The following is a 10,371-nucleotide window of genomic DNA, read 5'->3' as shown; positions in this document are numbered from 1 at the left end:
GACAGCCTTAAGTTTTTAATTAAAACAGGTAAGAAGTTGTAAGACTTTTCTCAGCTGGAGTCAGACTGCCCTCTGCTGGTCACTACCTATAATGCGGTTAGGTTTTCAGTGGAATTGTTGGATTCAATAACTAGGAATTTGTAATGAATCATCATGTTAAATACAAAATACAAAAAATGGCTTTAATTAAGGTTGGCAATGTTTTTTTTTTCAATAAGAAAAAAAAGACCTTTAAGTGTTTGCGACTCCTTCTTGTTTTGGTAAAGTCCCTCTCTGATCATCTTTGATCTATTGTTAAAGAATTCCGAGTGGTCTTTTAATTTTGATTATGTCACCTTTAGCAAAAAATAAAAAAACTTGGGTGCTTTTCTACGACTTAGTTGTTGCAGAGCGGCAGTAAATTCATCAAGGAGTTCTTACTGGGCGCTCTCTATTTACATGCTCTCCTGCTAGCTTATAGCCCCTCACACCCCCGACTTAACATCAAAAGTGCAACAAAAATGGCGACACTGGAGCTATTTAGCTCGAATGAGGAAAACAAAGATGCACATGGATCTAGTTGTCTAAAGAGGACTCATCAGAATAGAGCGGAGCAGGAAGCTCGTGGCCCATCGGTTGTAGCTTTTATGTCACACCTACAAGCTTTTTCAGAGGCACTTTTTTGTCTGATTCACGATTAGAACAAAGCAATGTTCAGAAATGCAATTTCAATCTTTATTTTCTTAATACCTGCCCTCCGCCATCAGTAAAATGCCACAAACACGTGTTTAAAAAAAGCGTGAATTGATCAGAGTGGGTCTTGAACAATAAAGTAAATGAAGATGTTGCAAGTTGAAAAGCTTTAGTATGTTCCAGCTAATCAGTGTTCTACATTTATAAGGTCATAGCTGCTGGGCAACATTAAAGATAAGAGTTTAACATGCTTTAAAAAATTTAATGTCACTGCCTGCACATATAAAATATTACCCTTGGACTCGTTAACACAGACCTTTTCATCATCTCCGTATCCAGAGTAGCAGGTGACAGTGAAATACTGCAACAGGTCAATGCTGTCGTCCTCATAATCCCCACTCAGTCCTCCCTTCAGCAGAGCATCTCTGTGATTGTCATACCTGACAGAGAGGAGAGGAGGAAAAAGTCATTAAGGAGATCCTGCAGCGTGTTGTTTGATAATAAATATTGGCTGAGGATCGATACACTCACCACGCCCTCTCCTGAGGGTCACTCAGAACGTCATAAGCTGCCTGAATCAGCTTGAACTGTTCCGCCGCTTCCTCTGCGTTGTCCAAGTTTTTATCTGGAAAGACGAGAGAGAAGCAGAGGTTTAGCAGTGGTTTGGTTCTCGTTAAAGAGTTTGAATCAGCAGGTCATTGTAGGGATGTATGGAAGCAAAAAGGATGCAAGAATATGAAACTTTGCAAGAAACATATTTAAAGTAAATTCCAGTTTTATATTTACTTAATGCACTTAAACCCATGATGCAAATATGCATCAAACCACTTTGGCTCCTCATGGTTGTCCACTAGGTGGTGTCGTGTACAGATCAGAAGTACAGATGTGTGTCTCTGTCATGTATCTATTAATAAACTGTAAGTGGTAAAGTGACTTTGGCATTCCAAATAAAGAAAATAAATTCACTTAAAGACTTCCATAACAAAACATAAGTGATTTTTTTTTTCATACCTAGAAAAAAACTTCAGGCATTATGGGGGGTTAAGCGACTGCTACAAACATTTGTGAAAGTCTGTAACAACGTTAACTGACATAAACTTTTTGCAGAACTTGTGGACTTCAGGTTACCGGTATCTTAAGGGCAGTGGACAGACGCAGAGGTGAAAAGCACACCACCACTGGACCCTAAAGAAGTAGAAATGTGTTTCCTCAAGTAAAGAATCACATTTCTTAATTTAGATATTGACTCTAGCCTGACTGTACTTTGCGAGATACGACTGTGAACTTTCATCTGGTCTTTTTGGGAGCACCGTGACAGCATGATGAGCCTGTTTGGCGGGGCAGAACTTATGTGGCCTAAAACTCAATCTAACAGATGAAGACCGTCTCACAGATGTATTTGTCCAACTTCAGTGTGTGGCCTCCCATATGTGCTTCAGGAAGACTGATCAAAGATTCCCATAAACACATCCCAGAATATATTTCAGAAAATTATAAGTTTATATAGTTCTTATCAATGCTTTGAATATTCAAACTGGGATTCTTAAGAAGTTCTCATCATTTTGGTCCATTTTGTTTACTGAATATTAAGTCAAAAATATAATTTACTGTGGGGAAAAAACATCTTTAAAAAAACTATTTAAGCCTAGCTAGCCGGTTTATATGCAGTTGATTTTTTGCTTGTCTAATGTTGTGGACACATAAAGAAACATGACAGAAGCCACTTTCGGTTGTCAGTCATGTCTTATCCTATTTGCTTGTTTTGTTCAACTATAGTACCATAATAGTAAGAGTAGTTGATTTGAAAGGGGAAAGTGCAATTTAAAAAATTATAATACTTGATCAGACATAGTTTTAAAAGCCAGAATTGCTAGTTTTTATCTGTAATCTCCTGGTCATGATGTTAAAAAGCACAAATGCATATACAATAAAGTACAACAAACATATACAAACGCATCTTAAAGAATTGCAGCTATTTATTATGCAACATTTCCCTTTATGTTGATAAAACTCGATGTAAATAAAATAGTTACATAATGTGTGGCCCAGTTTCATAGAAGTTTCTGTCGAAATACCTTATTTCTCTAAGCCAATTTATTAATAAAAATTGAAATGTTATCAATTAATAGTTTTGTTTATAAGATCTTGCCATCCTGCAGTCAGCAGAAACAGATGTTTCCCACCACACTTACCTGGATGCCATTTTAAGGCTAATTTCCGATACGCTTTCTTCAGATCGTCGTCTCCTGCGTCTCGTTTAACACCCAAAATATCATAGTGACACTTCATCTTTATAAAAAGGTAGAGTTTGTTGTTTCACAGCGGTAATTTGTATCCACGTTGTCTCTGATTAATCTCTATTAGCATCACTGCTGTTACCGCATGCTAGCAAACAGCTAGCCTCTCGGCTATATAAGAATAAAATATCACTTTCAATTACATTACAAAAATATTTTTGTAGTTAAGGCTTCAATTTCCAAATATAAGGCTTACAATTCATACAATTAAAGAGCTGTCATGTCGATTTGGAGAATGTTACGAGCGGAAGAATACTGACATGTCTTAATGCCGCTAAATATCGCGAGAAGTGTTTAACCACACCGTCTTCTTCTACGTAGAAGTTTCAATTCTGGTTTGAGTTTGCTGCCACCTGTAGGTTATTCTCTTAGTAATTTATATCTTACACGTTAGCAGTTGGGATCTAATTTTTCTTTCAACTGTGATTTTTTTTTAATTGTAATTTTAGAGTATGTAAATTTTTGTATTGGCTCAGCTAAGAAAAGAAAAGCTAAAGCTTGAACCTTGACAAACTCAATTTTTCTTTTCTCATTTGCAGTACCACATCCGTGCCGCTAGAGGACTCTACTTCCACTTTGACTTCTTTGAATTCGCTTTTTTATTGAGATTTTTGCAGAAACTTGTGTACTGTAGAAACATGGCGGCATTCAAGAGAAAACGTGGAGCGCATGCTACAGCTGAAAAAACAGCAAAAAAGGTTAAATTCGTGGTAGATGACGGTAACACCGAGCAGGATGCGGTACATGAAATAGTCGTCCCTGCGCCCGTTTCAATGGTAAGCTCTAGCGGTGTATAAATAATAGTATTAGCCTTTTAGCTAACTTTTGCTAATGTATATTTTGGTCGGTGTTTTTTTTCCCTTAACACTAACATGCATACCTTTGTTTAGTTCAATTTATTTTGAATTTGTTACGTTTCGACTTAAATTGCCAATTAATACTGTTATTTTCTTAGGATACTCTCTTCTGCTTGTGATCGTGTCTAAACAACAATGTGTTTCTAATAAACAGGGGAAATGGACAAACAAGGAAAGGGTTCTTATTTTCTCCTCCAGAGGAATCAACTTCAGGACTAGACATCTGATGCAGGACCTGAGGACCATGATGCCCCATTCAAAAGCTGGTAAATAACTTGTATTCTCTGATGAGTTTATAATGAGTATCAGTGACTCCATAGCTTATTTTGTTTTCTACTTAAAGATACAAAAATGGACCGGAAGGACAAGCTGTTTGTTGTCAATGAGGTACGTCTGCAGTTGAAATTGAGTTACTATAAACAGAAGTTGATTACAGTGTTTTGTTTGCAGGTCTGTGAGATCAAGAACTGCAACAAATGCATATTTTTTGAAGCCAAAAAGAAACAGGATCTCTATATGTGGTTAGTGTTTGATTCAAGTTTTACACAATCCCCTCAATTTATTTCATTTTATTTGAAAAAAGTTTGACACAAGTTGAATCAAAACTTTTCAGGATCTCTAATTGCCCACACGGACCTTCTGCAAAGTTTCTGGTGCAGAATAGTAAGTATCTGCTCTTCTAATGACAGTGGTTCCAGAAATATAATGTAAATGTGGTTGACGATGTTGTGTTTCCTGATAGTTCATACTCTGGCTGAACTCAAGATGACGGGAAACTGCTTGAAAGGATCTAGACCGCTGCTCTCATTTGATCCTGTAAGTAGTCAAAGAAGGCAGGAAACGCTTGATGAGCCATTGTTCACTGTTCTTTGCCATCAGTTCAGATTTATCACCAGGAAAAGAAAGCTGTTTGTCAAACTAAAACATGTTTTTTAAACATTAAAACTAGGAAGTGACACAAAAAGCCCTAAAAAAATGTTTGCTTTTAGTTATTTAAATGATCTATCTCTTTTTATTTTATATTTGAATGTACATTTATGTGACATTTTATTCTCTTTAGACATTCGATAAGGAGCCCCACTATGCTTTACTGAAGGAACTGTTTATCCAGGTATGTCTTCATCTTTCATCCTCATGCTAGTTATGATATGCATGTTTACCAAAGAACTTTAAACTTCAGTTTTTAAACAGAAAATAATTACTTTTTTTGTGTACGTAGACTTTTTCCACTCCCCGCTATCACCCAAAGAGCCAGCCTTTCGTGGACCATGTCTTCACCTTCACCATCGCGGATAACAGAATATGGTTCAGAAACTACCAGGTATGTAGTCAAACTACATGAAGTTTAGCCTAAAACATTCATCTCAGGAGGTGGTTGAACACACGAGAAGCCAACTCTTCCTAAATCCTGATTATTGTGCTCAGATAATTGAAGAAGACGCCTCACTGGTGGAGATTGGACCACGATTTGTCCTCAACCTCATAAAGATTTTTCAGGGAAGCTTTGGAGGACCTACACTCTACGAAAATCCAGGCTTCCAGTCTCCTAATTTGGTAAGAAGAAACATTTGTCACCTGAATTCTCATTTTTCCTGACATATTTGCTTTTTATAGCTCAATACGACTATTTCTAGCGCATCACTGTTCCTCTACCTCAGAGCACAGCTACAGTTCATATTTCTTGTCTCTACAGCACCGGAGACAGCTCCGCCTGGCAGCTGCGGCGAAGGTGCGCGAGAAGCAAACTTTAAAGGAGATGCAGAAAGAGAAGAGGACCGCCGCCAAAGAGGATTTGGAGAAAGATGTGACGGCTGACGTCTTTCTGACCCCGGCTGAAGAGAAACCTGCTCTCATTCAGACGGAGCCGCCTGAGCCTCAAGCTGGGAAGAAGCACAAATTCAAACCGTCGAAGAGGCAACGGCAGCAGATGGCGCGCAGATAACTGGATCAAGTAGAGATACGAAGAACTATCAAATAATTCCTTCACACATTTAGTATTCTTGATGTTTTTTTTTCTTTTGAAGAAAATCTTTTATGTCTTAAGTGTATTGCAACAGTTTATGGACAGACAAATTCTGTTTGTTTTAATTTGGCAGTAAAACAAGTTTATTAATATGATGTGTATGTCTATCAGTACATTAAATAAGACCCAAAATATAAAAAGCATGTCAGTCTCACCTGTATGGCTGTACTTCAAACTGAAAAAAATACTAAACACAGCTAATGTAAAACTCCTTATTCAGATTGGAGCAATAACTTTACAAAACTTCCCCCTCAAACATCAGGATGTCCCTCTGCAGAGGTGGACATACGAAAAAAGGGGGTTTGGTCACATATCCGCTCCAAAGAGTGCTGGAAGTTTATTTAAGAGAAACTAGAAACCACTAAAGTTAAAGTGCGAACTTGAGTCAGGCTAAATGTGCTGCCGGTCATTCCTCCTCCCCCTCCTCATCAGGACAGCAGAAGAAATCCACATAGGAGTGCTGTCCGTCATCATTCCTGATGAGGTACTGGAGCGACAGAAAGCCTCTGTTGTCCGTCCTCACTGAGACCTTACAGGACAGAGCCAGGGCTTTGGTGGACGGTTTCAGGAGGGACATCTTATATCTGTGGCGATTCGTGAAACAGAAGAGAGGATGGAGACACGATCAACGTTGGTTTAGTTACAGTTAAGGTGGCAGACTTTTAAAGTCCCACTCCAACCATATTTTGATCTGTTGTAAAAGCGTTCCTTGTTGTCTTTTCATTCTGATTATGCCGTTTTTAGCCAAAATATAAAAACATTTTTCTTCATCTGCTCCCAATTTAGATAAAGAAATACTCAGAAATGCAGCTTTCATCTTAAATTCTTTCATATATGTCCTTCATTATGAGAAAAATGCTACAAAAATACATTCTCACTCCCAACTCATCATATACGGACGTGTGGTTCTGGTCTCCTCCACTTTTTTGAGGATAAAACATCTGTAATGTGTGCATTGTATTTCATTTGCCAGGTTTTACTAAAGTAAGCAAAATACACTTGAATGATGGACCATTATGGAGTGGAGTAAAAAAAAAAGAAATCTCAAAACTACAATTTCTGACCCTGTTTTTGCTTTTCCTGTCTTCTCATTCTTGACTTTCTTCATTTTCTTTTTGTATTCCCTTGAATTTGTTCTTTGTCCTGTTTTGTTTTCCTGCTGCACTTTTGGAGGCCCTGCAACAATTTTTCTTTACGATGAGTTGGGGACACCCAAAATGTCAAAAAAGGGCCTAAACTATACGTCCATATATGATGAGTTAGGAGGCGGAATGTGTAGCAAACCTGATGAAACACAAAAAACACAATTTTCATTGGAACGGGTCTTTAAACAAACAAAAATTACAGAATAAAAACCTGTTGATGAAAGATGTACGAGAGAAACTGAGCATCTGTTTCTTCAAAATGAAAACAGTCCTGATATCTAAACTTATCACTTTAAATGTGTTTTATGTTTTGTTTGCTAAGTTCACGATTTTCCTTCATTTTGATTTCTGCACATACCGGTTCGTTTGCGTCTTGGTGCATCGAAACATCTCCATCATGTCCGAGTCTTTGGAATAATCATAATGTGCGTTTCCAGAGTTCCCAAATGTTGATAACCTTAAACAGTTCAAACAGTGTGTCAGACCCTACAAAGGATTTTTAAAAACTTTTAAAACAAGATAAGACAGTGATATATTTGTTGCTTTCTCATGACTTCCTGACAGGAGGAGGAAGACTGTTTATTCTTCAAGTGCAGCAGAACAACTAACAGGTTTCAGCAGCTCACCTGAAGTACGGCCGGCTGGGGGACATGGTGATCGTAAGCACCTCGCTGGTCATGTCCAGTTCAGAGAAAGCTTCCTTTAGACTCTCTGACTGCAGGATCACCTTAGAAAAGAGATTTTTTTTCCCCACATTTACATAAAAAATACACTCAAAATAGACAGTATGTGAACAAATATGAGCTTTTACAACATACAAAGCAGTTGGATGTAGTTAAATACCTTCACTTTTTTTCATTAAAAAAACACACTTGTGTGGCTAAATGATTCATGGTTTTTCACAAAGAGACAAATTTTAAACCTGGTTTATGACGTTGGTGCTACAGAAGTCAAAATCAATTAGTTCTTCTGGTTCTTGTGTTTTAATCTTGCAGACTGTCACCACACCACCCTCCTCCAGGTAGAGAGTCAGAGGGTATCCGTAGCCTTTGTAGCACATCTGCAAGGCTGTAGATGTTCCTGCAAAGTCATGGTAATGTTATAAATGTGCTGGAACTATGTTTAGGCTTTGAATTTGCTATTTTATTGTTGTTTTCCAAAATGCCTTTTTTTTTACCTGCTACTGGGCTCCCTCCAAAGATATTAAGGCAATCCAGCAGAACAGTGAGGTTAATCTGAAAAGCCACTAAATCTTCCTTTATGGTGAACTCCTGAAAAATCTCTGTCTGGAGTGAAAACAGAATAACGTTTCTTCAATAAGGATTTAGTCTTAAGTGCAAAATTTATAGATGAAATTCAAAAAACAAACAAACAAAAAAGAACACATCCACACCTGGATAAATGCAGAAGCCTGGAGGGTTTTGCAGTACTCCACAGTGACCTGCAGACCATTGGATGTTGCTGTGAAGATCGCATGGTCCTTGAAAGTTATAGCTTTTAGGATATTAGAAAGATTGCGGGCGTTATCCAAACTGGCTACTAAAACGTATTTCTTGTCATCGTCCTGACACTGTGTGGACAGAGGCATTGCAGTGCTGAAAGAGAAAAACAGGTGTGCAAGAAAGGAATTATTTGTTTTAGCAAAAAGCATAAATATTAGGACTGCTCCGATTAACCCATTAATTAAGAAATTACCAGTTTTTTTAACCAACAAACCAACCAGATTAATCTGTATGAGATAAGTTGTTAATTGAATCAACCTATACCATTAAAAATAATGTCAAAATAAAATTAATTGGTATTGGATCATACCTAATGGATTGAGAAATGGTAGGTTTACTTATTTTAAAAATGACCAAGTGCCATCACAGCGAACAACACACATGTGATGACAGCAAAAAATAATCAATCCATCAATACATGTGGCCATACAGTATGGTATCATGTTCTAATAATGTTCCGTTTGTATTGCTTTTATGTGGAAAAACAACAGTGGGCTGAACTTTATATGTGAAAGGATTCTTGTTTACTGGTTTGTTTGTACAGATATTTAATTTACACTAGCAAGAAACACCAGGAGTCCAGAAAACTTCACCTGGACTGTTCAATACCCAAGTGTCTCTAAGTCACACTGGTTGAATTTTTGGCTATAAATGTCCTGGATGAATTTTAGGTCAGTGAGTTGGATTGTTCAAAATGAAACAGTATCTGCTAAGATTACTATGGTCAATCACAAATTATGTCATGAAACAATTTTTTATTAAAAACAAAACATCCAACATTATATTTTTATAATTGCTTGGTGGTTTGATGAATCAATATTGTATTATATTGTTCATTGCAGTAACCATTGATTTATATTATCTACGCATTTATGAATGGTAGTAACTATAATAAGTATTACTATAGTAATAATAACAACTCCATCATCACAGAAAACATAAAACATTCCCAGAACATTAGTTATTCAGAAACTTAATCATAGTGATAAATATTCTGACAAGCTGCTGTTATTAATTCTAAACTTGACCATCTCAAAACACATTTAACAAGCTGTATAATCTTAACTCAGTGAAGTGTCACACAAGCTTCCAATTACACAGCCAAGGTTTGCATTCCCTATATTGTTTACTTTTACTATATTGAGTATCTGTACTCCTATGAATTCCCTGAATTTCTGCAATTTAACAGTCTTAATTTATCAGTTTATGGTAAGTTTAGTGTGATTCATTTACCACAAGCAGCTTAAAGCCTATTACTTAGAACTTTACCATGTTGACAAGAAAAACCTGTTAGCTAGGCTAATTTGTAGCTTCGTAGCTTAATAGTGAGTTTTAAATTATACAAATGTAACTTTTTACCTTATTTGTCGTAACCTTTTTAAAACGTGCTCTTTAAATTATCCGCCTACAATTTGTAATAGTCCTGTTGTGAAGTCACTAACAAAGTAAAATAAAAACGGCTAATGTTTTTGAAGAAATGCGCCCTACTTTTATCAACTTCCGGTTCGGACTCCGTTTAGCGGAAGTGACGTTTCTGTGCGGCACACTCTGTTCCAGAGATTTCGCTCCTGAGTGAAAACTGAACAACTTCGTGACCGCAACAGTTCCATCAGACAAAACAGGGATTTTGTTATCATATACAGAAAAGAGGGTATGTATTTTTTATTAACTATATCATCTGTCTCGTTAAGATGTCTATTGGTTAGTCGTGTTTGTTATGTAAGCCGCAAGATGTGACAAGAAGTTGGAAGCTAACTACCGGTGTGATATAATTCTCATGAACTGTTCCTCTCAGGAAAAAAAATTACTGGGATATATTAAGGGAGACATATATAGGGAAAAAACAAATAATATATATATTAAATTGGTACAAAA

General features: G+C 36.9%; 4 protein-coding genes across 5 annotated transcripts in view; 2 read left to right on the top strand and 2 right to left on the bottom strand.

The window, feature by feature from the left end:
* The window catches only part of dnajc21 (DnaJ heat shock protein family (Hsp40) member C21), a 13,240-nt gene extending 9,996 nt beyond the window's left edge, over nt 1–3,244 (bottom strand). For both annotated transcript variants that reach the window (XM_024299184.2, XM_024299185.2), the window contains exons 1-3: nt 2,865–3,244; nt 1,204–1,297; nt 989–1,112 (exon numbers count right to left, since the gene is read on the bottom strand). In XM_024299184.2, coding sequence (XP_024154952.1) covers nt 989–1,112; nt 1,204–1,297; nt 2,865–2,961 — 315 coding nt within the window. In that variant the 5' untranslated portion in view covers nt 2,962–3,244. The remainder of the gene's footprint in view (nt 1–988; nt 1,113–1,203; nt 1,298–2,864) is intronic.
* A 198-nt stretch (nt 3,245–3,442) lies between these two features.
* On the top strand, nt 3,443–5,940 carry bxdc2 (brix domain containing 2). Its single transcript, XM_024299187.2, has 10 exons — nt 3,443–3,745; nt 3,981–4,092; nt 4,170–4,213; nt 4,277–4,347; nt 4,440–4,489; nt 4,569–4,642; nt 4,887–4,937; nt 5,046–5,147; nt 5,252–5,380; nt 5,520–5,940. Exons 1-10 carry the CDS (start codon nt 3,608–3,610, stop codon nt 5,766–5,768), a joined length of 1,020 nt encoding a protein of 339 aa, XP_024154955.1. The 5' UTR covers nt 3,443–3,607; the 3' UTR covers nt 5,769–5,940.
* Nucleotides 5,941–6,162: 222 nt separating this feature from the next.
* Nucleotides 6,163–9,995, bottom strand: rad1 (RAD1 homolog (S. pombe)). The gene is made up of 7 exons (XM_024299188.2): nt 9,856–9,995; nt 8,388–8,589; nt 8,172–8,280; nt 7,917–8,074; nt 7,621–7,721; nt 7,353–7,451; nt 6,163–6,433 (listed from the first exon to the last, which is right to left on the bottom strand). The coding sequence occupies exons 2-7, from the start codon at nt 8,580–8,582 to the stop codon at nt 6,256–6,258; spliced, it is 840 nt and encodes a 279-aa protein (XP_024154956.1). The 5' UTR covers nt 8,583–8,589; nt 9,856–9,995; the 3' UTR covers nt 6,163–6,255.
* Nucleotides 9,996–10,007: 12 nt separating this feature from the next.
* LOC112163068 (UPF0729 protein C18orf32 homolog) overlaps nt 10,008–10,371 on the top strand; it is a 3,490-nt gene continuing 3,126 nt past the window's right edge. The window contains exon 1 of the mRNA XM_024299189.1: nt 10,008–10,147. The gene's annotated coding sequence lies outside the window, so the exon portion shown is untranslated. The remainder of the gene's footprint in view (nt 10,148–10,371) is intronic.

The sequence above is a fragment of the Oryzias melastigma genome, linkage group LG12 (assembly GCF_002922805.2).
Source record: "Oryzias melastigma strain HK-1 linkage group LG12, ASM292280v2, whole genome shotgun sequence".
Classification (NCBI taxonomy): Eukaryota; Metazoa; Chordata; class Actinopteri; order Beloniformes; family Adrianichthyidae; genus Oryzias; species Oryzias melastigma.
Note: the sequence above shows the minus strand (reverse complement) of the source record. Positions and strands in the feature narration are given on the sequence as shown.